Source organism: Typha angustifolia, chromosome 11 (assembly GCF_048772165.1).
Source record: "Typha angustifolia cultivar Huaian chromosome 11, ASM4877216v1, whole genome shotgun sequence".
In the NCBI taxonomy this organism is placed as follows: Eukaryota; Viridiplantae; Streptophyta; class Magnoliopsida; order Poales; family Typhaceae; genus Typha; species Typha angustifolia.
The window spans coordinates 2,241,440-2,269,369 of record NC_133249.1 but is presented as its reverse complement, the minus strand read 5'-3'; the positions used below and the strand labels follow the sequence as shown (position 1 = coordinate 2,269,369).

The window sequence follows — 27,930 nt, the reverse complement described above, 5'->3', positions numbered from 1 at the left end:
ATGTCATTGTGTTTAGCTAAACCAAGATCTCTGTTTCAGAACACAACAATGAGTAGTTGCTATGAATCTAAGAATTTTAAACCAAAATTTTATTTGCTTGAAGTCGTCGCATAATTCATTTTACTAACTCTACATGAGCTTGTCATGAGACACAAGTTATAAAAAAGAATGACCACTGAATAAAATCACAGTGATTGATTACCATCACTTTGTCATTGAAGGATGGTGCAGGAGTTGGCCAACTCCCGTTGGTTCTTTCTCCTTTTGAAGTATTTATCTACCAGTAATCATTGCAAGAACAGCTTCCATCTCTGAAGTGATGAAACCTTATTCTGTCCCGCACTATAATCTCACGATCATAAACCTTGGAGATGAATTTTGTGGCATGATGGCAATCCCTACATACCCTCAAATTCTTTACAATTCTAATTGAGGTCCCCGGTGCTGTGTTGATTAGTCCAAAAGCAATGGCCAACTTCTCACTATGTTTACGAAGAGCAGTCTCCTTGTCTTCCTCGTCAATGTCAAGCAGCACTTCACCAACTTCAGGAACATAGCCAGCTTTCTTCAATTTTATAGCCATCTCATCCAAGAAAGAGTAGATCTGCTTAGTTTGCCGATGAGACCTATCACCGACAAGAAATTGATGGAACATTCCATCTAGTTCAATGGAGCTGCAGCCTGGGATCTTTCTCTCACCAGCTACCTCAATGTTCTTCCTGGCATCCTTTGCATCACTCCATCTCCCAGAACCAGAGTATATATTTGCCAATAGAACATGACATCCTACATGCCTCGGTTCCATCTCATTAATGAGTTTCCCAATCCTTGCTCCCATTTCTGTCTCTCCATGGATACGACAAGCTCCTAGTAGTGCACCCCATATGGCAGTGTCTGGAGCCATTGGCATAGTAGATATTACCTTCTCTGCCTCTTTGAGGAGCCCAGCACGGCCGAATAGATCCACCATGCATCCATAATGCTCAATCTCCGGATCAACACCATGGACATTCTTCATCGAGTTGAAGTATGATCTTCCCTTATCCACCAACTTTCCATGGCTACATGCATTAAGCAAGGAGATAAATGTTACTTTATCAGGAGGGACACTGGCTGCCTTCATCCTTCCAAAGAGGTTAATAGCTTCAATAGATCTCCCATGAACAGCAAATCCATTAAGCATGGCATTCCAAGGTCGAACCGTATGTTTCAGACTATCTTCAGTATTGAAAAGTTTCCATGCTGATTCTATCTCTCCACACTTCGCATACATGTCAATGAGACCAGCAAACAATCTGTCATTCATTTTGATCCTAGACTTATTCATGTATAAGTGAATCCATCTTCCTTGATCCAATGCTACTAGATTAGCACAGGCTGAAAGAGCAGCTGTTAGTGTGAATTCATTTGGTGTAACACCAGCAAGCTGCATCTTGCGAAACAGATCAATTGCCTCCATGAAGCAACCCATCTGAACAGGAAACATCATCCATTATGTCTACCTAACAAACTGATCTAATTACATGAAGCAGGACGTCTCTAATAAATTTGGCATAAGAATACACAAGAATAGTACTCCACTTGACAGAGGAAAATTTGCATAATATGAAGGCACAAGGCTTGAACTCATTTAAATATTTGTTGGCTAAAATTGTGTGTGAACTCATGCTAATTGATAAAATCTCATCCAGGAACTTGCTATAGCAATTCTATCGTCGAGAAAAGAGTGAGCCACTGATAATCAAAGAGAAATCATGTTTGAACTTATATGGCAAAAGATATAGTGTCTACCGGTAATGTATAAGATTTTGCATGCATAAGATTAGGTTCTCAACATAATGCTCAGTAAAATATTTCTAGGTTTTCATAGAGGAAAGGACACTTATGTAGCTAAGACTGGAAAAAGGATAACTTCAGAGCAAGAGTGAATATTGACAGACTATTTTAGGGTAGAATGGCAATTATGACCATGCTTTATCCTTTTAGGGTTCTCCATTCCAACAGATATAAAAGGGGCATCTTCATCACTTAAAGATCACTACCCATAAGATAAGAAATAATAACTTAATATTGGTTTTGGCTCAAATTAAATATGGGTGTTCGAACCCAACATCAAATTTGTGTTCTGTTGTTCTTGCATTTGCCACGACCATTCGAACAAATCACAATCTAAGAGTCCTGAGGGGCTCAATGTTCGAAGTTCGTTCGAAAAATGTTCAAACGGAGCGATGTTTCTTTGGATCACTTCACCATGGGTGTTAGAACAGGCTCAAAGCCATTTGAATGTGTCATGGGTTTCTTTCCTTCGAGTCATGCCTATAAATACATTTATACTAGCTTTTAGGGCATGAAAAGAGAGAAGTTTTATAAGAGAAGATGTCTCCGTTGTATTAGAGAGAGATTGAAGCTAAAAAAAAATTTGTATTTGCATCTTTTACTAGTGGATTTAAGTTTTACAACAGTCATGAATACAGGTCATTGCTGAACCACGTAAATCTCATCTTCCACTCTTTTTTTTTCATGTAGTTTGTTTGAGTTTGATATCCTTATTTATGGTTAGCTTACGTGATTAGTAGTCATTTACTTCTACCATTTTCTTGTTGTGCATTTCCTATTTAGTATCGCTATTATTTCATTAAATTTGCTATTTCTTGGCTTAATTTTTATTATCCATTGCTATTCTATTTGATTTTATTGTGGGTTCACCTCCACATCTTTGCGCAATATTTAAACCACCTATATTAGGAGGTAAATGCAGTCTGACAAATACTACGATGGGAAAGAAGAATGTGGCTTAAGAGCTACCTGAATATATCCAGCAATAACCGTACTCCATGAAACTACGTCCCTCTGTGGCATTTCGTCAAGCAATCCCCTAGCGCTTTCTACATCCCCTGCAGCCACATATGCCTTGACAAGCGAATTCCATGAAAACAAATCCCTCTGTGGCATATCATCAAACATCTTCCTCGCCTCCTCCACCAGTCCACAATTCCCATACATCCCGATCACAGCATTCGAAACAAACAAGTTGGTCCCGAACCCACTTCTAATCCCATGAACCCGGACCTGCTCGCTCTCCGCAAGCGCCATAGTCGCCGAGAGGACGAAGGTGAAGGTGTACTGGTTAGGGCGAGGGGCGGAGGGATCGCGGAGCATGGAGCGGAAGAGGAGGAGGGAGGAGGGTGAGGAGTGGGCCTTGATGAGGGTGTTGTAGGAGAAGAGGGGAGGGGAAGGGGAGTAGTGGAAGAGGAGGTCAGCGTAGGAGAGGGGTGGGTTCGGGGAGATGGAGAGTAGGATGTGGAGGAGTTTGGATGGGGGGAAGGGGTGGAGGAAGAGGCCAGAGGTGAGGAGGAGGGCGTGGAATTGCTTGATGCGAATGAGAGAGGAGGAGGAGGAGGAGGAGGAGGAGGAGGAGGAGGAGGAGGAAGAGAGGAGGGAGAGGAGTGGGTGGTCATGGGAGCTCAGGAAGGTGGTGGTTGGGTGGTGGTGGATTTTGGCGGGAGAGAGGCGTTTGAGCATAGCGGGAGATGGAAGAATGGAAGGCTAGATGGAAATCTCGAGGGTGATTGTAAAATTGAATGGGAATTTTCTATTCCACACCCAAATTTTTATTTTATTTTAATCAACCCCTGCATTTATATTAAATTATAGCAAACCTCTTAATCCGGGCTGTTTTTGGAAATATAATGACAGCTAGAATACTTAATCAAAATGATTTTGGATAGTTGAAAAGGTCCCAAGTGTCACAGAAATTAAAGGAGACAAACATACATAAAGGATTAACGTGAAAGACCTTCCATTAGTAGAAAAGTGACAATAAGAAAAGCTACCCATCAACTGCCAACTAAACTTCCTGTACGCCAACTCTAATCGAAGAGGATGTTATACCTACCTACTTATTAATAAGTCGGCTAATTGTACTATACACTCCCATAACCTCCTATATATACATGCCATAATATAATCCTTGCAATAATTATACCTAAACCGCGTGATATATGTTATATGTTATTTAACAATTTAAACTTTATGTTAACTGATTATCTAGTATGGTATTAGAGCTAATCTTTTAGAGGTCATAGATTAAAACTTTGTTAGCTCATTTTTATTCATCAGCTGTCCACATGGTGGTAGGGAGATTGCAATGTGTTAAATACATTATATGGATTATTAGTTCTTACAAATAGCTTAAGCTTTTAGATTAACTGACTGATTACTAACACTCACGATGTCAAATATGTAAAAAAATTAACTCTTATTAAAATTTATAATCAAAGGAAGGAAAGAGGAATATGGAACTAATTTGGAGTGATCGAAAGTTATCTACCTATAACTATCATCTAATTAGAGTGTGTTTGCGGGTGCCTTTCTCTTCCCTTCTTCTTCTTCTCTTTAGATTCCTTATCATTTTTCTCATGTTTATGCACAACCAGCATTTGTAGAGGGGATGGGCACCTGCCCTTATGTATCTCATTGGTCTTTTATCTCTGCTCCTCCATTTATCTCCTCCTTGGATGCTCAATCTAGAACATTCTTGATTGCGTGGAGAGTTTTGAAGCTCTCCACCTTCACTCACTCTACTCATACTAACCTTATATTAGATATGTTGGAGGGAGGTTGTCTTTTTCCTCTTTTTTATCTATTTGGGCTAGCTCCTTGTATGGTTTTGAATTATCGTAAGTTGTGAGATTATTTGTGGGGGTTCCTCTTTGCACCACCATTCCGTAGGTTGTTTAGGAATTTACCTTCTTCCCTCTTCTTTGTTAGGAGATTATCTATGTTATATTTTGTTTCATATTACTCCTCTATAGTGGTATGTGATGAACACATGATTGTGCGTGGCTAGGGCATAATGTCACGACAGAGCTACTAAACATCATATATGTTTGCTCTTATATTCATGCGATGGCTAGTTTAATTATTTACAAATTCTTTACGCCTATCAAACCTAATGGCATATCATTTTTTATTGTAACATGAGTTTCATCCATGTTGTAGGGGCTCACTCAAAGAGTCATTGCTCTACCTTTATACTATACTTACATTTTTGAATTGTTAGGGTTTGATATTGTTCTTTTATTATGTTGTTTGTTCGTAGAAAAATAAAATGTTTTACTCATTATCTCTCCATATATTATTCTTTAATTGTAACTCTTAGATATTATAAATAAATTATTTCTTATCGGCTTCCCGAAGGAAAAAAAAAAGTTACTATCATCTAAGGCCATATTTAGTTTGAGGTTAAATCTCGAACTCAATAAATTAGTCTTAAATTTTGAGAGAATAAAATTAATAATATATAAAATAAAATAAAAATATGTTTGGTTACTTAATCAAATTAGAGGTATCTAAACTAGTTCAGGAGGAGTCCTAGACTTAAAACAAATAAATCTTAATGTAATAAAGTGTAGACCGCGCCTTCTTCAATAACCTCCACAACCGTACTGGTCTTATATATTCAGATTGTACTACTTGTGTTGCTTCAGACCGTAAAACATAACCTTATGAACATATCTTGAATGACTTCTTAAACTTTGAACTCAAGCTTCAGTACGTCTCTAATTGAAGAAATCTAGCTAATTGGTGTATTAGATCAACATCACTGACTTTGACTTTTTATGGAGTAGGCCATTACTTATTAGACCAGGCAGGGAATATAATTGGCCAAAAATGGTGCAATTTCCAAGCTTTCAAAGTTCTAGAAGATATTATAAAATTTTCATCATATTAATTGTTCATTGCACTAAGAATATATACACTTATATTTTTCTTAAATAGCAAGTCAGTGTTCTTAGACTACTACCCTACCATTGATGATAGATGGATGCACATCTATGTTTATACTATGCCCCAATTAATGGTGTGACACCATCAGCCTTATATCTTGATATATAACCAACCATCATAATGAAGTCGGGAATTAATACAAAGACAGCTAGGTAATTGGAAGGTCATACTCTTTAATAATTGGACATATGATCATGTCATCATAATATGAATTAAACAGTAGTATCTAATTTATTGACTTTATTAGGATATATACAAGAAATGAATGAATGTAACGAAGCATTTAATACTCCAAGAGTAGTCATATTGCTGCACCTTTATAATTCATATATACTTAGTGATTACTGTTAAGTATACCATGTGAATGATACAGGCGGAAGGTATGGTACATTCAAAGGGATAATGTAAAATAAATTTATCTACTATTTTATAGCTCGAGCTCTTCATACCTCTCTAAGTGATTAGGTACCTTCACAAGTTCATGTTGATTTAAATAAAAGAAGAGATTTGGAGGCATGCAGCACCACGATTCGTGTTTGTTTATTGGAAATATTCCTCGCATTTAGTAGCCATTAAACCCTCTACAGTTGAGAGGAGCTCAAAAGTAATATTATTATATTTACGTTATAGAGGTTTTCTTTTCTCATATATAGATCTGTTATAATACGACGGTAGAAGATAATATTTATGCTCATGTGCAATTCCACCGGAAACATTTCCAAAGTTGACGTGCTCAATTAATCTGATGCATAGAAAGTAGTGAGGCAGCTAATTTATGAGCTCGTTACTCACAATACTAAGTTACTAACTACTACCCATATATAGGAAGCCAAACTGGCATGAAAACTCTAGCCCGAGATATTCCCAAATACCGAATTCGAAAATTTAAAACAAGTCCTCCTACCTATAAATATAACATCTAATTTGTTAGTTTTACTATAACAGAGGTCAGTATGCATAAATTGATTAATATAGTATATAGTTGTGGCTCTACGTGTGGACCAAATACCATACACCCATGTATATGGATGGCTAAGAGTTGAATCCTTTTTAGGGTTTGATGCTTGTGGGCTATCCATCTACAATATTTATTAATGGCAACTGTACACAGAACCAAACATGTGCCATGGAGTCGGTCAACGTACTCTACAACTTTCTCACCCACCGCTTTTCACAATCCTTTATTGCTTATATATATTGCTACCCTGCAGTGCTCTCTCTCTCTCTCTCTCAGTGCATTACTGATTCCACCATCCTTACTACTGCTGCTGCTGCACTTCATGTCATCGTCATCTCCAAGGGCAAGTTAAAGTAGTTAAAGAAGGGGAGGGAGATGGTTCTTCCCAAGGTTCTACTCAAAGTAACATCACACTGGCTGTTGACATGCCACAAGGCAGCCAGGAAGGTCAGGAGCTATGGCTTTCTCCATAGGAACCCTTCCAGATTGCATCAGATCTCTTCTTTATGCTCCAGTGTTACAAAGTGTCCTTTGGAAGGGAGAGAGGACCTGAGCTTGGTGTGTGACTTCCAAGGAACCCTGATGAGGTCTGCTTCTCCCTTCCCTTTCTTCATGTTGGTGGCCTTTGAAGCTGGTGGTCTCTTAAGGGCTCTCCTTTTGATGCTCTCGTTTCCATTGCTTTTGGCTTTAGGCCAGAACGGAGAGGCTAGTTTAAGAATCATGGTTTTTGTTACCTTCTTTGGGTTGAGAACGAAGGACGCAAAGCTTGTGGCTAGGGCAGTGCTGCCTAAGTTTTACTCCGAGAGCCTCCACCTCCATGCATATGAGGTGTTGGCTTCTACCAAGAAGAAGGAAGTGATTACAAGTATGCCAAGGATCATGGTTGAAGTGTTTCTAAAGGAGTATCTCTCAGTTGATAGGGTGGTGGCTTCTGAGCTCCAAGTTTTCATGAGAGGAAGATACTTTACTGGACTCATGTCCGAGTCCAGCCTCCTTGGTGTGAAGCAGAAGGCTCTCAAAGATTTCTACGGGGAAGTCAAAGCTGATGTCTGCCTTGTGAGCCCTTCCAATCCGCATGACCATCTCTTCGTCTCTTACTCCAAGGTTTGCCAACACTCATCTCATCACTCGTCGCTTTCAATTTAATTTCTTTTCCCCTTCTCTCTTCAAAGAACGAGTAAAAGAAGGGGTAGTTGGTAGTATCTATTATCGTGAGAAGCCAATCACTTCCTAGTTATCTAATTTCGTATTATACAAGCAAAAATAGACAGCACCACAAGATCTACACCAAATCAAGAGAAATTAATTGAATAAGTGCTTTTCGGGTAGTGATGTTGATCAGAGCAAACGCATGCATGACCTAAATGTAAATTATGTAGTATATATATATACATGGTACAGTACTATGGTATAATTCTTGTGTAACTATTCCAGGAAGCATACGTTGTGAACAAGGAAGAGACCATCAGTGGCAAATGCAGCAGTACAAGCACAATCTTACCAAGAGACAAGTATCCAAAGCCCATCATATTCCATGACGGAAGGCTAGCTTTCTTTCCCACCCCTTCTGCTTCCCTTGCTCTCTTCCTCTACCTTCCACTTGGGTTCGCCCTAACTGTTATCAGGATCACTCTTGGTGTAATAATCCCTTACCGGGTATCACTACTCATTGGTGCACTCACCGGTGTAAGATTTAGAGTAGGAGGATGCAAACCAAAGAAAAAAGCTAGTACTAGTAAAGGAGTGTTATATGTTTGTACACATAGGACTCTGTTAGATCCAGTGATGCTAAGTGCGGCGTTAGAACGCTCGGTGCCGGCCGTCACATACAGCCTCAGCCGCATATCGGAGATGATCGCGCCGGTGAAGACGGTAAGATTAACCCGCGACCGGGAACGCGACGCTAAGACGATGAAGAGGTTATTGGAGGAAGGTGACCTCGCCGTTTGCCCCGAGGGGACGACGTGTCGCGAGCCGTACTTATTGCGTTTCAGCCCGCTGTTCACGGAGTTGGCCGACGAGATTGAGCCGGTGGCGTTGGACGCCGAAGTGAAAATGTTCTACGGCACGACGGCGAGCGGGCACAAGTGGCTGGACCCGGTCATGTTCATGATGAACCCTATGCCGGGGTATAAGGTTGAGTTCCTCGGCCGGGTGCCGAGGGAGATGACCCGGGCAGCCGGGTGGAGCAGCGCCGAGGTGGCGAACATGATCCAACGGCAGCTCGCCGACGCTCTTGGATTTGAGTGCACCGGGCTGACGAGGAGAGGCAAGTACATGATGCTCGCCGGAAACGAAGGGGTGGTCGGAGCGATCAAGGGCGAGAATTAGTAGTACTGCATAGGATGATAAATCTCCTTCTGTCATTCTTGATTTATATATATTTGGAGTGCTATATTTGTTGTTTTGTACGCGTGGGATAGATCGATTAACATCAGTATAAAGAAATAATTTGTTACCAGCGGATTATATCTACGTTTGTAATCCATCTCATCTGTGATTTTTGTTTGGTTTGGAGGTTTCTTAAGTAAAAGATTTGTTTGCCGGAGAACAGTGATGATCAATATGAATCACTGTAACAAAGAACCTACTTAATTGCTAGTATTTGTAATGCTCTCGGACGAAAGAAATTACTACAAGCTCCAATTACTCAACTCGTTTGTGTAGTCATTTGAATCTTTCTTATTCATTTGTACGACTCTCTATACCTGAATATATACCAGCTTATTGTAGTTAACTAACCGTTATATTTTAAATAAAAAAAAAATCTTTACGTGGATATACCCCGAAAAAAAAAACTCTTAATTAATTTAACTACTAGTACAATGACTTCCAAGTACCCTACTCTTAGAAACTCGTACAGTAACTCTGAAGACAAATCTATCGCAGATTGTCGGTCCTTCGTCGATAAACTCCATGAAGACTGGGTGCATTGACGTCCTTCGCGCACACAGTGGTCCTACTTTTTAACGTATCTAAGTAAAATTAAATTAAGCAGTCATAAACTAACTTGTCATTAGTATAATTATTCTTCGCATCTTTGTACAGCTCTAAATACCCAATGTGCTGTGAAAAGAGAAAAGAAAAAACATGAAAACACTGGTTGGTGGAGAGCAATTACTCGTTCACATCCAAAGCGTACGTCTTTGGTGTAATTATTGGCATACAATGGAGTGGATAGCATTTAATATTGACCGTCAACTCCGTGATATTGCTGTCCTTATATTGCGGCATTTATTAAAAGTGGAGGTGTATTTATGCAACGGGAATACGCTGGAACTTAGTTCTGTTCGTGGTCCTCACTCAGGATGTATAAAGTATAGAAAGTTTTTTTCTTTCTTTCTTTTCTGTATAGCGTATGAGTTAAGATTGATTTGTAGTAAAAAGTCATTCAATTTTTTAATTAGTAAAAGTAGAATTTTTTATTATTGAATTGTAAATTTAGAATTTTTTAACTGATTTAAACTAGTTTACTCTTACTCTAATCCAATTCAACTGTTTAACGCGCATTGTTATAAATTAAAGTATTTTTTTTATAAGCGATGCGTATAAATTATATATATGATGCGTGACGTTTTTCTTTAAATTTTAATACACACGCTGTTTGAAAATTACAGCGTATATTTTGTATAGATAGTGCGTATAAATTACATAAGTGATCATTACTGTTTTTTTTTAAATATTGATACGTATATCGTTGAAAGTTAGATCGTAGATTTTATATAAACATTGTGTATAAATTACATAAATTACAATTTGATAATAAGACATATATAATATTAAAAAACTAAAATAATTTTTTATTGCTAATCATTCATTAATAGGAGGAGCTAACAAAATGTTTAAAAGGACTCACTAGTCACTGCTGAGCAATAGTGTTTGTTTCTACAAGTTTAGTATTTTTCTTCTTTGAATTATGAACTAGGAGATAAGATTAATTGATAACGAGGTATGAATGCTCTTAATATGACAAATAGTGATGCATCCTGTTGCGTCTAAATCTGGGAAAGTGAACTTGGGCCATACGAACGGCGAGTTTCACCAGATCTCAATTGTTTACTAAGGACTATTTTTGTCCCACGCAACCAAAAACCTAGAAAAGAGATTTAAACTGAGTTTAAATTCAATTCAATTCAAATTAAAAGGATGAACAGCTAGCAAGGAACAACTAACATGAATCTCTGCAAATAGAATTTATGGGGCGATGTCAATTAATTTCGCTTCCCAGAGGTGCTTTAAATTCATATTTTATCTTTAGGTTTTGATAACCTTCCTTTCTTCTAGTAATGAGGTAATGACCGACATTATAATATTTATGAAGAGAGGGTGAGAGACGACCAATATGACCCTTTTTGGAGTAAAAAGTCCTGTAAACAAGCAGCAATATTGTTGATCCTACTTGTAATCAATTAATAGCAAAAAATAATATCCACTTAAAATACATTTTTGAATCAATTAGTTCAAATAACCTTCCTAGGCATTTTGCATATAGAAATGTGAACGACATAACTATTGATTAACATAATTTGTGACTAAAATGTATAATGTCATAAAGGATGTCAGGTAAAAACGTACGAACGATTTGTGTAAGTAACTACTGTTCATTTAGTAACTAATGTTCATTTACTATCTCTCTTCTACTGAGCCTAAATTACATTTTATCTTTTGAAAGATGTACTTTTGATGGGAATGTTCTACTGACATAACCTGTTTTAACTGGATACAAATGTTACAGGAAATGGAGACATTGCACACCACTCGCAACCAATATTTATGGGCACTTATGATGTTAGGCAGAAGCATACTTTAATTAGGGGTTGCCACACGCCGGGTCGGATTTGGCCCTAAAATATCCCACCAACTTCAATTCCCAGCCCTAGCTCGCGATGAACCCAATAGCCCTTTAAAACGATTTTAATCTGAAGATTTAGTTTGGAGTTTCCAACTCGATAACTGGGCTGAGAGCATACGTCGGACGGGCCAAAGCCCTACTACCCTTATTAGTTCGAGCACAGTATGTGGGAATAAGCCATAAGGACTCCCCTCCCATAATTACTTGTCATAATTAAATCTTTAACTACTCATCCGTTTGTCCAAGTTAATAGTATAATGAACAAGATAAGTAGGAACTAATTGTGATTAGTTTAGCCAGAGTTGAGGCATTCCTATAACTTGTCACAACTTGCTCTTGTTACAATATTTATACTTGTGCATTATCCTCCAATCATTGAACTATAAATTTTTTTTATACTTCTCGTCTCTAATTGGTCAGTCTCCATGGAAGACCCCCTCCTTCCCATCCACAACTCTACCACTTCTGACGTCGTCGACGGCACCTCGGCCGCCGCCTTCTCGACCACCAAAATTCTCCTCCGACTATCGGCGGTCGTCGCCATCGCCGCTGTCTCCCTCTGGGCGAATTACGAGGCGTCGAAAGGGTTTGAATTATCCATCGTCAATGCGGCAGGCGTTGACTCCCACGCCGGCCGCCGCTTCGACCTCATGTTCGTCTCCAACGGCGAGGCGGATCGCATCGTTTACCGCGCCAGCCAATTCGTAGAGAACGCGCTGTACCCCGACGAGTCCTACCCGCGGAAGCCGGTCGGCCGCGTCAAGCTCCACTTCGCCGGCCGTGATCTCGACACCGTGGTTGACGTCATCGCCGGGAGTGACGTCGGAGACTTCGTGATCTACTTGAGTCCGAGTCTCATGTCGGCGCCGAACGCCGCCACGGCTTTGGCCGCCGCAATGCACCGCGGGGTGGCACGTGTCTGGCTCTGGAACGGGCGGGGGACGGCGCCGGGGGAGGTCATAGATGCTATGGTGGAGTACCTTGCTGTGGCGGCGGGCTTCCCGCCGACCTTAAAAACCGTGGGCTGTGACGTGACGTGCTGGTCGGAGGGGCTTTTGAGGGATTGCGAGAGCCGGCGGAGTGGGTTCGTCGCGGAGTTGAACCGGGGCATGAGAGAGAGGTGGACGGAGGACGCCACGGACGGCGAGTTGGGCTCGGCAGCGCGGCGAGCTTGCGAGGCGTTGACAACTCAGCGGATGGAATCTAATCATGCCGAGTAGGATTTGAGGCAGGCCGTTTGAGCTGGATCGAGTGGCTGTTTCGGAATTCCAGGTGGATAATTATGAAGGGTCGCTGGGAATCGGGCCCAAGCAACGTGGCCCAAATGGAGCCAATCAGTGGTGCAACTGGGTGCCTCATTCTTGATTCGTTGTTTGAATTCCGTCTTTATTTATATACATATATATATTTGTACTACCATTGAAATTTGAATGATCTGGAGATAAGGAAGGTGGTATAATGATATGTGTGGAATAAATTAATACAAGTTGTAGATATTCCGGTATATAATGGTAAGATGAAGCTACCAATTGTTACCGACCAAAAGTTATATTGTCAATTCTCTCTTCTTCTTTTTTCCTCTTTATTACACACCTCCTAAGCCCTAGATGATACTTATTAGGTTTAATAGCTAGATTAGGCTAACGGCTCTCCGTGGAAGCTACTTATCTTGGTAATCTCTTGCATTAGTCTGGGAAGATGAGCAACGGATTAGCACACAGAGAAGAGGATTAGATTAATAGACGTAATTATTCCATGCACATTTGGAGCTTATCCTAGTGCTTAAAAGTGTGCAGACACGTGAAAGTGATGCGATTAAAGCTAATAATGACGGAGTTCGTCAATCATGAAGGCTAGGACAATGATACTTTCTTTTTTTATTTTTGTTTCAAATTATCTGATCACCTCTTGTTGTAAGGAAGCAAATGGGTTGCGAGCTCACTGTTAGAAATTTAATTTGGGGTTAATTAATGACCAAATTGACATGAGAGATTTTACTAAAGCTTTCCTGATCTTTCTTCGCATCTCTTCAGAGTATTATTATTTTTTTAATTTTTTATTCTCTCTTCTCTTCTTCTTCTTCTTCTTCAGAGTATTCTTCATAGACAAGTAAGCCAGTGAAGTAGTTAAATTCATGTGAAAATTGATGTTAACGATTTAGTCGTGGAAAGAAGTCCATTATAAACAGAGGAAAATGATATGAATCCAATGGAACATTGCTTATATGGTTAAAAGAGCTTCATACGAGTGTTTTCCAGTTCAATCTTAGCCGTATCAGGTTAATTGAGATACTATTAAAGCCCTGTTTGGATGTGGTCTAGTAAGTTTATACCAATATAGTGAGCACTAAACAGTAAACACTAAACATTTATATTTATCAATAAAATTTTAATTATTATTTTACTCTTGAAAAGACGTTGTTTTAGCAAACTATTATTTAAATTATTCTCTCTCTTCTCTCTCTCCTCTTCTCATCAATTTATTATAAAGGACAACTTAGTTATTTAATAGTATCTCCTAAAGTTATTATCTTGTTAATGTAACATCAAGTGTAATCATGACATTACCAAACTGATTTATGATTAAACACTATATTTTTCTAAATCGATTTAAGTCATCTTTTAAAACAAATAAGCTTAACTAATCAGATTTAGGAGTTGTATCACGCCCAAACACTACCTTAAGTTCTCACTTCTCGTATAAAATAACAATGATATGAACTGATGACAAATAAAAGATTAAGAAAACATCATAAAGACTTGAACATGGCTTTTGGAACAGTAGTTTGAGTCTAATTAAAATAACTTCTTAGGCACAATATTTATCACAGGATGTATCAAAACTAAGCTTGCATGGAATTGTCAAATAAGCAATTGTCCTAAAGAAAGGTTGTAAACCAATGGAATATTTTAATCTGAGTTATTTTATTTATTCATAAACCTTCAGTGTTTGAAGATTCAAGTTAACTTTCTGTGTTGACTCAATCACAGTAGAACAACAGTGAGATCGAGCATCTGAGACTTTAAATCAACACCACTACCAGGGTTGTAGTCTTAAAACCTAGCCTAGGGAGACAAAGGAAATCTGGGCACCAATCGTAATAATAAGTTTTCATATTAAGAGCTTCAAAAAGAGGAAAAGAAGCAGCAGCACCTTAGTAAAATGGGTCTGTTCCACTCACCACCTTTTTCTCCATTTGATTTAGTCCCATAAAACAGTAAAAGAGGGGCATAAAAAGAGAGGTTCCCACCCACCACCCCTCAAAGCCAGCATCAGTATCTCATCACCAAAATCCACCATCATCACCCTTGCCCATAGGAGAAGCCTTCATCACTTCCAGACCATCAACTTTGCTGCTGCAACATCTACATGTTCTCTTTCCTTTTGCCTTCTTTTCACCACCTCCTCTCTTGCGTGCACACTCAAAGCTTCTATGCTCACTTCCCAAGTTTCCTCTTATTCTCCTCCCTCATCTTCTTTCTACTACCAAAGAAGGAACCTATGATTCTCTCATTATATATATAAGTAAGTGAGAGAAAGGCTCTCCTTTTCAGTTCTCAACATTAGCTTCCTTCTTTAGAACCAAAATACTCCAGAACAAGCAAACAGAGGAAGGGATCAGGTCAGATGGGTGTGAGGGCAATCCAGTGCTTAATTTTCCTTCTGGTTGTTCTCTTCTGCTCTGGTGAGTAATAACTCTTTTTTCTTTCATACAATTACAGTAGTAGAGCAAGCTAGTGATCTGCACAATTATGGTGAGAGGTGAGAGATCTAGTGCAAGTTTGGAGTATAGAGCTACTAATTACCAACATGGGAGATTGAGAAACTTCAATCATGATAAGGTCTTTTGTGAACCAGAGCCAAAAGTGTAGGTGAGCTTACTAGGAGTTGGTAGAACTTGGGACTCCACATCCTTGTGGATGATATCATGAGCATAAATAAAGCACCTGACATGCCCACCACCATTGTATCAGGTTTTCTTCAAGTCAATTATTTGGTTTCTTCCTCTGATTCCAATGGTTGAGTAACTTTCTGGAAACATGGTTATGATAACGGTGCACCAGATAGGTCTCTCAGACTACTAATTGAATCATTTGCTTTAAGCAATCCATTTGTTCTTTCTACTCTCCTCTCTGTTATTTCTTTTGGAAGTTGTCAAAATACAACATTAGGTTTGATAAAAACCCTCCCTTTCAACCTTCCAAGACCTTCAAGTTGAAAATTTCACCCCGGTGAAAATTTAAACAGAAGCTTACAAAATTCACACATTAATTACCTTTCGCCATTACAAGCTGATATCTACAATTTCATTCAGAATTCTAACAGAATGTGAGTTCACTGATGCACAGGAACACTAGCTAAAGAGTCAGATGACACATCATCAACTTCTCCAGCATCTCTACAGACAACAAAATTATATGATTCAACAGAGAAGCCTGTGATTCAGAGGTCTGAAAGGAAATCCCATAGGTTGCTGTCTGCTGGAACAAAGCTAGAATCAGAAAGTATGCTACCACAAATGGATGTTGTTACCCCAATCGCAACAGTCCCAGTTGTCAACCCATCAACAAACCCCACCGTGTCAACAACCCCTACATACCCTTCATACAATCCAATTTCTACACCTTCAAGTCCAACTCCTCCAATGATGACTCCTGTTACAAATCCATACTCGACACCGAGTACACCATCTATGGTGCCTCCATCTTCATCAGGCCAAAGCTGGTGTATTGCAAGTCAAACTGCCTCTGAGACGGCATTGCAGGTTGCTCTAGACTATGCCTGCGGATATGGAGGTGCAGATTGTTCGGCAATACAGCAAGGTGGAAGCTGTTTTAACCCTGATACTCTTCGTGACCATGCATCCTACGCATTCAATAACTACTATCAGAAGAACCCAGTCCCAACTAGCTGTGATTTCGGTGGAACTGCTGTAACTACCAATATCGACCCAAGTAAGCAAATACACCTTTTATGCCATTTGTCAATATTTAAGTACACCATTTATCCTTGTTATTCTAAATCTAGTTATCTGTTTTTTTTCAAAGAAATAAAGTTTTTTTTTGTGATGTCTTTAAGAATATAGGCCAAAAATCTGTTTTTCAAGAATTAGGATAATTTGATCAAAGCTACCATAAAATTGAATCTGTAAAGTTCCTGCAAGTATGATTTAAGTGATAAACAACTTCCTTCGCTCAATTCAATTTAGATGTTTTCTATGTTCTATATATGTTAATATATGGCTGATAACTGAAAAATAAAAGCCTTCACCTCTACATGGTAATTTAGATTCTTACCAACTCCGTGAAATAATTTCTAGCACAATTAATTTGAGGTCATATAAGCGATTTATGTTTTTATCTAAGAAGTAAGCATTGTATAACATTTATCATTATGACAAACACTTTCGCAATATGCTTAACATATTCAGATCCTCAATTATATTGTCTAAAAACAATGGATAAGCTATAAACAACAATAGTGCAGTAATATTTACCACGCCGCTGTGATTGCTATCTGAGTGAATTATTTCTGTTTGCATGATGCAGGTAGTTCAACATGTCAGTATCCATCAACGAGGTAGGCATCTGAAATCACACTAGCTTCATGTTAGTGATTAAGATATCTATAAATTTTACAAAGACTAACAAAAATATATATTTTTTTCTGGCACCTCAATAACAGCACAAGTTCATCGGTCCTGAACACAACCAACCCAACAGGATCAACAGTCTTTGGATCGGTCCCTCCAGCTACTACCAGCAGTGCCTCCAAGCCTAAGAGCATGATAATCTTCATTGGACTCATGCTTCTCCTAAACCCATTGATTTCATTAAATGTCCATAAATAGGGATCATCAAATGCCTACAGGAAGAAGACTTGAGGTCTGACTCATGTCACTACAGCAATTGCAGGTTCCCAACTTCCCATTTAGAAAAGGTGGAATCTTCAGCTAGTTGTTCATCTTCAGAGCTTGTGTTCACTGTTGTGACACTTTAAGGAAGCAGGAATGCATTTTGCCGAACCACCAGCAAGACAGTCAACAGTTCTGAATAGGTTTTAGTGGCAGAATATGTTAAGAAGTATAATATTTTTCTACCCGATCTAGGAAAAATAAATATTTCTTTCCTTACAGATCTCATAAATCATTTACACATACCTATTTATAGGCCATTGCATGTGTTTGATGATGAGGTGTCATATTCTACTACTAATCTTTCAAGTAAGAAACAGAATCTACAGCATATAATATGAGATATCGGACCGGAGAGAACACTAGTTAACAGAGCTAACGGACCAAAGATAGTTTTTTGTAAAAAATAAATAAAAATAATATCATTGTTATGCCAGTGACATTACAACAAACATCACTCTATTCTGATACTATTTTGGAAGGTACAAGAGGATCAATTTCATTTCTTGATGCCTCATTCAATTCCTACATCACTAAAAGGCTTCTTGAATCTTGTAGACCATAGACCCTTAACAAAACGCCCCTCCCTTCACAAGCTTCCGCCCTTGACAAAATGACAAAGGAAAAGAAGCATAATGCATATGGTAGAGTGACATTACCATACCCCAAGCTGATAATGAACAGTGGGTCTAACGTTAAGCCGGTACCAATTCAATGTCATCACGAGTCCTTAGACAAGAAAGACATGGATTTGAGTTAAAGGAGCGGAGATCTTTAATATGAGACCCGTACAAATATTCTTCTTGTAAACATTTCAACTTTTTCTTTCAGGCCGTCGGTGAATACCAATCAGAATCACAAACTTTAGTAAAAACGCAAAGTGGGTTCTTGAGATGACCAGATTAAGCACAAATTTACACACAGGAAGACAAAGTTTTCCTATTTGCGACTCTCCACTTAAAATTCCAGAGGGATTGCTTTCCCGTTCTTGGGAGAACTCACCTGGCAAAAACGGCAAAAAACCATTGCGGAATTCGTGAAGAGTTCGCTGCAACATTACAACAAACACTCCCCGGCATTCCCCTTTCGAAGCTCCCGTCGCCCAGACAAACCCGTGAGCGTAAAACCACCAAATTATGTAGAGATTAAAAGTAGGAGACTATCGGTGAAGCGAAGGGGAGTAGTTTTCGGAGGCAGGGAGGGGATTAGGCTTTCTTGCAGTTAACTCCCCGGTGGTAATTAATAATTGTGTACGCGACCCTTGGTGTTACACTTAATATAATAGATGATCGCATTACTTAACTTTATCATCTTAATTTTATCCACTGTTAGCTTTTGAAATTATCACTAAAATTAACAGCAAAAGGGCATCTCAATGAGTTGTTCTTCATTATTGGAGATAACGTTTCTATATAGAATAAATCATCATCCTTGTATTAATTTTTGTGTATAAGGAATTGAGTTTGTTGCTAAGAAAACAATAAATATTTCAAGGAACATTTGAACACATAACGGGTTGATCATGCCAAAAATAAATAAATAAATAGGGCTTTCTCAATTTTTTTCCTCTTAATTTCTGGTATGTCATGCATTTAATTGTTATAAACATCTTTATATCTACGAATCTGCATTACTAATCTACTATTAAGTTTGTATAACAAGGAAGAATTAGTTGTTTTTAGGACATAAACTGGTATCCATAATCCATTCTAGCTTGCCATCTAAACTACCATTCAGCACTGAAACGGAACTGGGGCATCATACATCATACACGGGGTCAGTCCGTCTGATAGAATTTTTAGTTATCCAAATCTCAAACATACTCCCACTGAAGAAGAAATTTGATAGCCAGAAACAAGTAATCTCAACTAAATTGAAAGTAGAATCTAAGTAACTCTGCACTCCTCTTCAGTTGCATCCATAAATACAACTACCAAAACCTGCAAAGGCCAACAATGTAGCAATCATCAGCAGCAGTACTGGTTAGACACTGAGGCTAAATTCTAGAATTTTTTTTCCTTTTTCCAAGATTCACAGGATCATATTTATAAATGAAGAAACTTTAAATGAGAACTTACTTGGGTCTGTCATGACGATCAGCCCAGAGTTCTTGAAGTAGCAGTTCCAGAACTTCCTGCCCCTGGACTGGTAGTAGAGGTTCATGGCAACTGAAGCATGGGAGACAAGGCTATCTGGGTAGAAGCAGGGGCTACCTTTTTGCAGCACACCGCAGTCCACCTGAGAGCATGCGAAGTTTATGTTCGCTAGAAGAGTTGCTTCATCTGATGAAGGTTTTGCTACACACCAAGTTTTCTGCAACAAATTTGAAGTTTAACAATCTCTTATTTTTTTCTTCTTAGTCTGAAAGATTAAGTGCTTTGCTGAATTTAACGGTTAGATGTAGAAAGATGGTACCTGTCCCTGCACCAGATTCATGGTTCCCCCTGTGAAATTTCATCAAGCTAGATGAGTGCCAAGTTAAATTAAATAAAGGCTAGAAAACAGTAAATTATGTTAATACCTGAGATGAGGCAGAGCAGTAGGAAGGCTAATGAGAGGGGCAGGGAAATGGGAGATGAGCCTACTCTTCTTGCCATTGCTCTTTTTTGTTGAAGAGTAGTGAAGTGGTGAAAGTAAAGAGGGAGAAAAGGAGGATATATAAGTGGGTATTTAAGGTTGAGGAAGTGAAAATGGCAAAGGCAACGGCTATATTCGCATATTTGTCTTGGCGTGGTGATAGGATAAAAGACTGGTGAAGGATTCCGTTTGGCAGAGCAACAGGTGACAGCATAAAAAGGTTAAACGGAAGAAGACAAAGCGTCTCAGCTTCTTCTAATACAAAAATAAGAAGACAAAACGAGTTCATTTCGGGTTCGGATCTATTTAAAGAATCCGATAAAGAGAAATTTGAGTAAGTATTAATTATTTACTGTCTCTATGAAGAATGAAGATACTGTCAAAAATCAAGCCGGCTCGAATTTGAAACGAGTCAATAAAATCAAGCTGACTCCATAATGCTCGATCAAATATTTTCACATCTTTGATATGAGAAAAAAGAAAAGGTCATATAAAATCCTCAACCATCTACAGTACATATGGAGATCTCATTGCTCGCTGTGCAGTCACAAAGAGAAGCCAAAACAGAGGAAGAAGCAGCAGAGGGAGGCGACGATGACGACGACTTCAAGAACCCAGAGAACGTAGAACAAGACGTATTCGTAGAAAAGATCAGGCCAATTGCGATTTGGGCGATCGAGTCGTCCTCTCCATGTCCTCCACGCCGCCGAGGAGAACGCTCGGATTCGATAACCCCAGCGCTGCTCTCCTAGCATCAGCATCTTCTTCTTCCTCATCCATTCTCGCTTCCTGCCTGACATCTCTCTCTCTCTCTCGCTCTCTCTCTCTCTCTCTCTCTCTCTCTCTCTCTGTCCCTCTCTCTCTTCTACGTGATATAGAGAGAGAAGGATTCCATGCTCTCTTCTTAACCTGTCTATGTTGTTGGTGCGCTGCACGCGGTTTCCGGTTTGGTATGCTGCTTACGACTCACTCAGAGAGAAGAATAACTCAAAGTAAGCAACGAGAGTCGTTTGTTGTATAGCAATTGGGCGAGGAAGAGGAAATCGATTCGAAGGAGGTTAGAGAGAGAATGAAGACTCGTCTGTCAGTCAATAGAGTGGACAAATTCCACGGCCAAGAGGTATGTTTCTACGGTCCGTTTTTTAAACGAAGCCCACAATGGGTAACATTTGTGAACTCAACTGGCTGATGGGCGAGATGGGCCGACCCTTGGTCTACCTGGCCCGACCCATGAACGTCTCATCTCCGCTCCAAAATAGGCTATAGCCATGGTCAAGGGTGAGGTCCGTCTATATGACTAGATTAGAGAGAGAATACGCAATCGACAACCATGAACATAGGAAACGATTAACTCTTGTTGCAGAGAGAAATTGCCAGTACAAGCTCATCAATCTCCACTAATTTACACCATTTTACAACGCCAACATCAACCAAATTCCATCGCAGAACCCATCTCTCAGACTCTCACTTGCCAGGGACGAAGTTGGTAGCGTATGCCCACGCGTTGTTGTTGACTGGGTCAGCAAGGTGGTCAGCCAAGTTCTCCAACGGGCCCTTGCCAGTCACAATAGCCTGAACAAAGAATCCAAACATGGAGAACATGGCCAATCTTCCATTCTTGATTTCCTTTACCTTCAGCTCAGCGAAGGCCTCGGGGTCATCGGCGAGACCGAGGGGGTCGAAGCTGCCGCCGGGGTAGAGCGGGTCGGTCACCTCTCCTAGAGGCCCACCGGCGACGCGGTACCCCTCGACGGCGCCCATGAGAATAACTTGGCAGGCCCAGATGGCCAAGATGCTCTGGGCGTGCACCAAGCTTGGGTTGCCCAAGTAGTCCAATCCACCCTCGCTAAAGATCTGGGAACCGGCCTTGAACCAGACGGCCTCGCCGAACTTGACACCGTTGCGGGCTAAGAGCTCGGGGAAGACGCAGCCGAGCGCGCCGAGCATGGCCCAGCGGCAGTGGATGACCTCGAGCTCGCGGTTCTTGGCGAAGGTCTCGGGATCGGCCGAGAGGCCGGCAGTGTCCCACCCATAGTCCCCGGGGAATTCACCGGTGAGGTAGGAGGGCGCCTCGCCAGAGAATGGGCCGAGGTACTTGACACGGTCCGGGCCGTACCATGGGCTGCCGGAGGACACGGGCTTAGGCTTGCCGACGGTCTTGCGCATGGTGACGCGGCCCTCGCCGAGGATTTCAGAGGCGGAAGGGGCGAGCTTCACCGCCTTGCCAGCGAGTGAGGGGGAGGAGAGGGCCATGGTGGCAGCCATTGAGGAGATTGGAAAGGAGTTAGGACTACCACTAAAGGATTGGAATTGAATTGTTGGTTTGAGAGAATTGCTTGTAGTTAGAGGTATATGAAGAGGGGCCGAAGGTTAGAGTTCTTATCCATAGAAATCTCTATCTTTGATCTCATTGGTCAAGCGGATTTATGGCAATGGTTGGAGTCGCGAGAGGTGGCGAACTGAGAACCACTACTGCTTGAGATACTTTGGTGGTCTGGCTTTAGTCAGAGTGAAAGAATCTCCTTCAGAGAGTGGTGATTGGTTCTTGTAGATTTTTGCTCTTCCACCTAGCGTCGCCTCCGAGTGAGTCAGCATACCAACTGGGATTGCAACCCTCCTCTGATTTTTATCTGCAAGCATTAGGAGATATTTACTATCAGAGATATTACGGGGGCCAATTCTTTGGCCATAATACTATCAGAAAAGTTTTTTTTTTTTTTTTTTTTTTTTGCTCTTTCCTTCTTTTCCTTTGCGAATAATATCTGCGGTCTCTTGGATAGCTTGAATTTTTTATTTTAGGGTTAAAGTCAATATATAGTCTAATTGATGTCCACCACTTATATTCGTATGTATTACTCTTCATTGTTAACATAAAAGAATATAATGATTATCAAGTCTTTGGGACCTTTCAGAGACGAATAATAATGAAGATGGCCATGAGAGGGCAGATACTTAAACTGCAATTCCTGTGTAACAGTTCACAACTAATTTATGTAACGATTTGCAAAGGTACAATTTCTCCAAATCAATCAGAGAAGTTTTTTGTTTTTTTGAGAATAATTAATTACACAGAGAAGCTTGGCATAGCAAATATATAGATACAAGTACTTGGAGAGCACAGCTGTTAAGGTCCGATGTGGATCGACCTATCTCTGATTCATCCGCACTGTATATGTGTCATATGCTATTTGGTAGAACCCAGATGCAATATGCCACTTCAGATTGCTGATATCCCAAAATAAAAGATCGATTCCCAACAAAGAATCCAACGGCTAGACGAATGCCAACTCCAACTTATCTAGTCATCTGCCAATGAGAAGATGCATAAAGATATAAAACAAGATAAGAACTTATATCCATATCATCCTTCGCATCCTATATAATTCCATGCACGTTCTACCTCCACTCCATCTCCAACACCATCAAGCTCAACCCATTTAGGAGACAACTACTTCCAATCTCTTCAATGGCAGCCACCATGGCCCTCTCCTCCCCTTCCCTCGCTGGCAAGGCGGTGAAGCTCGCTCCCTCGTCCTCCGACATCCTCGGAGAGGGCCGTGTCACCATGCGCAAGACCGCCGCCAAGCCCAAGCCTGTCTCCTCTGGTAGCCAATGGTACGGCCCAGACCGTGTCAAGTACCTCGGCCCATTGTCCGGCGAGGCGCCATCCTACCTCACCGGTGAATTCCCCGGGGACTACGGCTGGGACACCGCCGGCCTCTCGGCCGACCCCGAGACCTTCGCGAAAAACCGGGAGCTCGAGGTCATCCACTGCCGCTGGGCCATGCTCGGGGCGCTCGGCTGCGTCTTCCCCGAGCTCTTGGCACGCAACGGTGTCAAGTTCGGCGAGGCCGTGTGGTTCAAGGCCGGCTCCCAGATCTTTAGCGAGGGTGGATTAGACTACTTGGGCAACCCAAGCTTGGTGCACGCTCAGAGCATCTTGGCCATCTGGGCCTGCCAAGTTATCCTGATGGGCGCCGTCGAGGGGTACCGCGTCGCCGGTGGGCCACTCGGGGAGGTGACCGATCCACTCTACCCCGGCGGTAGCTTCGATCCCCTCGGCCTCGCAGAGGACCCTGAGGCCTTCTCAGAGCTGAAGGTGAAGGAGATCAAGAATGGAAGATTGGCCATGTTCTCCATGTTTGGATTCTTTGTTCAGGCCATTGTGACCGGCAAGGGCCCATTGGAGAACTTAGCTGACCACATTGCTGACCCCGTCAACAACAACGCGTGGGCGTACGCCACCAACTTCGTCCCTGGAAAGTGAGTGATCTCCGGCCCCTGAGAGTTGAGTTCTTGCCTGCTCCCTGCCAAGTTAAGATCTATCGGCAGGGGGTGTGTATCAGTATTGTATCTGATAAAGATCTTCCTTTCTTTAATCACTTTTCCTATGCATGAATTCGAGAGTGTGTCTGTGAATTACATAGTGAGTGCTGTTGTGGACTGCATAACAAATTTTGGGCCCTCTCTACTAGGCGAAATGTAGAAGGTCATATTCAAACTATTATTTTAGGATACAAAATACGGTAACCTAATAACTCTCAGGTAGTAAGAAGGTAGGCCTGTGTCAGGGATCACACCAGAAGCGGAGGAAGAGAAGTCATGCATTGTGATACCTTCTCTAACCTTTGCATGAGTTTCTGCATCATTTTAAAACGTGGAGACAGTTCAACTTTCTCATTTGAACCTTTTATTCAGTGAGAAGATTTTGTAATCCAAGATAAAGCATTCCAGCTCCAATCAGGATAATTCCTATAACAGCGAATAGAATTCCTGCCAACAAGCCAATGTCATATGGAGAATTTTCGGCCCCTGTTATGCCGTCCACGTTGATCCCAAAAAGACCTATATTTATGGAAAGAACCAAAAAACAGTCAAATTTTCTCCACGTCGGACCTTTACCATGCTTCCGTAATAACTGGTTCTTTCAGTAGGCCACCACCTGTGAGTGGGCTCAGCAGCGTAAGAGAATTAAGCTTTTGCTTTCTATTTTTAAAAACAATTTTACCTCATCTAATCCATCTTCTATTCTTAATCACTGCCAGATTAAGGTGTCTCTGCCTACGGGTGACAAAAATTGACCCGACCTGATAACCAGACACGATAGCCCGGCTTTTAATCGGGTTTGAGTTTAGTCTAATCAGGTTCTGGTCGTAAATGGGTCAACCCGCCTAATCCGATTAATAATCAGGTCGTGTTCGAGTATATGCAATTGCCCCGTTTAAATATACGGGTCGGATCGGGTCAATCCGTCAACCCCTCTATATAAATATTAAACTTTTAACCCTAACTCACACCCTAACCGTCATTGCCTCACACCTTCTCTCAAGTCTGACCAGCCGCCTCCCACCAACCCTCCTCCACTCCTTGTCATCATCCTCCTCCTCCACTCGTCGTCATCCTCCCCTTCTCCACTCCTCATCGTCCTCTTTCTCCACCACCCAAACATATTTGGCGATCGAGAGGGTAGCGATGGCGGCGACGGTGGTGGAGACGAAGGCTTCATTGTAGGAAGCAAGGAGGAAAGAGGAGATTTACCCGAAATCCTTCTCTCTCAGCTGTCTCTTATCGTGCCACCAAAGGTTACACGCAAAATCCTTTTCTCTTCCCGTGGTGGAGACAAAGGCCACCACAGCTGTCTCCAATCTCATTGCCTCCGCAGCCGTCTTCGATCTCACCTCCACCGCAGCCATCTTCGATCTTGCCACCATCACAGCCGGATCTTGCCGTTTGATTTTACAGCCACTGCAGGATTTGTTACTGTTGTAATTAGAAGAATGTGTTAGGATTTGTGGGTTAATTGAGAGTTTATTGTATAATAGATTGTATTTATGTTAGGAAGAATGTGTTAATATTTGCTGGTTAATTGAGAGTTTATTGTATAATAGATTGTATTTGTGTTAGGATTGAATGTATGGTTAATGGCTTAATCTTAGAATTATTATTTTTATGTATAAATTTTGAGTTAAAAAGAGATTATTGTATAATGTATTATTTATATAGGATAAATTAGTAAATATTAATTTTTATATGGGGTAAAACAGTAAATAAATAAATATTACTGTATTATTCAGGTCGTGTTAATACGACTCGTTTATTAAACGGATTACACGGGGCGTGCCGTGTTAACCCGACCTATTTATTAAATGGGTTATACGAGTCATGTTGTGTTACCCGTTTAATAAACGAATCATGTTCGTGTTAAGGTAATATTGACCCAACCCGAATCCGTTTAACCCGACCCGATTGCCACCGCCGTCTCTTCCTACTATCCCTGAGGTGCTCACTTGGAGCTTTTGCAATGTTACCTTAGATGAAGACATTAGATCCATTCTCACGGGTCTTTCTCCTGATAGAGCGCCAGATTCGGATGACGTCAATGCCAATTCTTTCAGCTATTCCGGTCAGACCTCAAAGCCGCATCCGTCATTATTGAAAGAAAATAAAAAAGAGAGGATCGGCTGTAATAATTTCATATTCACCAACGACTCTTCGTCTTTGGCAAGGCCTCAATCAAAAAAGCCTCAAAAGTTGAAGGCGGTAGTTGACCTCTACTGCAGGATCTCAATCAAGCCATAAATTTCAAGAAATCTGCTTTCCATTTCAGCTAGTGCATGGGCACTTCCTGTTGGGATAATGTAATTGCTGTCCTTAGAGTCAAACCTCTAAAAATCCGATATACATATTTTGGCAATCTGTTACTCATACCGAGGTCGAGGTATGAAGTTTTTAGCTTCATTGCGGAGAAAATCCAAAATTTATCCAATTGAGAGGCCAAAAGCTCCCTCATGCCGGCCGCCCTGTGCTCATAAGGTCAGTGGTATGCTCAGTGCCTATCTACTACATGCCAAGCACTATCCTTCTTTGTAGCATTCTTGCAAAGCTGAAGCTCTCTTTAGTAATTTTTGGTGGGGATTTGATGATGAAGAATGCCACATCTACTGACGGAGTTGTGACCCATTTGCAAACTTATTTCTAATCGTGGTCTCGGCATTAGATCTCCCTCCTCAGGCAATCAAGCGCTTGTTCTCAAGCTAGGGTGGCATCTCCTCAATTAAAAGATCTCTGTAGCGCTAATGTACGTTGGCTTGTCCGCAAAGGTTCAACAATCTCCATTTCTCAAGGATCCATGGTTCCATGAATGTGAACCTTAGTAGCATCTCCCTCTCGTGGCGTCTTATGTAAAAAAACTCATGCAGGGGTCTTCTTGGAACAGTGACCATGTTTACAACCTCTTTACTCCGACTTTGCGGAGGCATCTTGTGCATTGACCCTGCAACTACTTCGACACTGGACAGCTTGGCCTAATATGGTTTTGACCAAAGGAGACTGGGCTAGCTCTTCGTCATCCAACACTATTAGATCCCACTTTGTATAAGCTGATATACATGGGCCAGCTGCAAGGAAGCGATTCCTCATGCATGTGATGTGCAAACATTCCTTTGGCGTTGTTTAGTCAATGCCCTCCTTCCTAGTGTCGAGCTCCACAAGCAGCTTCCCACTCTAGAGTCTAGACGACTTGTGTCCATCCTGTCCTGGAAGCTCTATGCCGGAGTCCTTTTAGGCTACCTTGTTCACCTGTCCTGGAAGCTCAGGCTCGACTCAAATGCTCCTTTTCTCAAATGGTTGATTCTATCAATACGAAACCTACGCAGCTAGCCTACTCTTTTAGCTTGATGTAGTTTTTATGGAGTGAAAGAACTTGCATACTGACTGCAAAGATTTGCAACTGAATGCTACACACCGGGGAGATGTGTAAAAACCTTATCCAATTAACATCTTGCGGTGCATTTCGATCGGTAAAGTGTATATATGGGACATGGACTTACATGTTCAAAA

At 40.9% G+C, this 27,930-nt stretch overlaps 7 protein-coding genes across 7 annotated transcripts; 4 read left to right on the top strand and 3 right to left on the bottom strand.

Moving 5' to 3' along the window:
• Positions 1-218: 218 nt before the first annotated feature.
• LOC140769891 (pentatricopeptide repeat-containing protein At3g62890-like) lies at positions 219-3,586 on the bottom strand. The gene is made up of 2 exons (XM_073110781.1): positions 2,806-3,586; positions 219-1,471 (listed from the first exon to the last, which is right to left on the bottom strand). Exons 1-2 carry the CDS (start codon positions 3,520-3,522, stop codon positions 278-280), a joined length of 1,911 nt encoding a protein of 636 aa, XP_072966882.1. The 5' UTR covers positions 3,523-3,586; the 3' UTR covers positions 219-277.
• A 3,447-nt stretch (positions 3,587-7,033) lies between these two features.
• LOC140769573 (glycerol-3-phosphate acyltransferase 1-like) lies at positions 7,034-9,217 on the top strand. Its single transcript, XM_073110311.1, has 2 exons — positions 7,034-7,852; positions 8,183-9,217. Exons 1-2 carry the CDS (start codon positions 7,124-7,126, stop codon positions 9,077-9,079), a joined length of 1,626 nt encoding a protein of 541 aa, XP_072966412.1. The 5' UTR covers positions 7,034-7,123; the 3' UTR covers positions 9,080-9,217.
• Positions 9,218-11,883: 2,666 nt separating this feature from the next.
• On the top strand, positions 11,884-13,062 carry LOC140770796 (uncharacterized). The gene has a single exon (XM_073112071.1). The coding sequence runs from the start codon at positions 12,026-12,028 to the stop codon at positions 12,818-12,820; it is 795 nt and encodes a 264-aa protein (XP_072968172.1). The 5' UTR covers positions 11,884-12,025; the 3' UTR covers positions 12,821-13,062.
• A 1,692-nt stretch (positions 13,063-14,754) lies between these two features.
• Positions 14,755-17,761, top strand: LOC140770804 (uncharacterized). The gene is made up of 4 exons (XM_073112083.1): positions 14,755-15,285; positions 15,950-16,555; positions 17,150-17,180; positions 17,286-17,761. Exons 1-4 carry the CDS (start codon positions 15,228-15,230, stop codon positions 17,449-17,451), a joined length of 861 nt encoding a protein of 286 aa, XP_072968184.1. The 5' UTR covers positions 14,755-15,227; the 3' UTR covers positions 17,452-17,761.
• Positions 17,762-19,301: 1,540 nt separating this feature from the next.
• On the bottom strand, positions 19,302-21,282 carry LOC140770033 (major pollen allergen Ole e 10-like). Its single transcript, XM_073110987.1, has 4 exons — positions 20,036-21,282; positions 19,930-19,958; positions 19,593-19,827; positions 19,302-19,454 (listed from the first exon to the last, which is right to left on the bottom strand). The coding sequence occupies exons 1-4, from the start codon at positions 20,109-20,111 to the stop codon at positions 19,423-19,425; spliced, it is 372 nt and encodes a 123-aa protein (XP_072967088.1). The 5' UTR covers positions 20,112-21,282; the 3' UTR covers positions 19,302-19,422.
• A 146-nt stretch (positions 21,283-21,428) lies between these two features.
• On the bottom strand, positions 21,429-22,424 carry LOC140770032 (chlorophyll a-b binding protein, chloroplastic-like). The gene has a single exon (XM_073110985.1). It carries the CDS (start codon positions 22,354-22,356, stop codon positions 21,556-21,558), a length of 801 nt encoding a protein of 266 aa, XP_072967086.1. The 5' UTR covers positions 22,357-22,424; the 3' UTR covers positions 21,429-21,555.
• Positions 22,425-23,482: 1,058 nt separating this feature from the next.
• Positions 23,483-24,490, top strand: LOC140771285 (chlorophyll a-b binding protein 40, chloroplastic-like). Its single transcript, XM_073112767.1, has one exon. It carries the CDS (start codon positions 23,558-23,560, stop codon positions 24,356-24,358), a length of 801 nt encoding a protein of 266 aa, XP_072968868.1. The 5' UTR covers positions 23,483-23,557; the 3' UTR covers positions 24,359-24,490.
• The last annotated feature ends 3,440 nt before the right edge of the window (positions 24,491-27,930 follow it).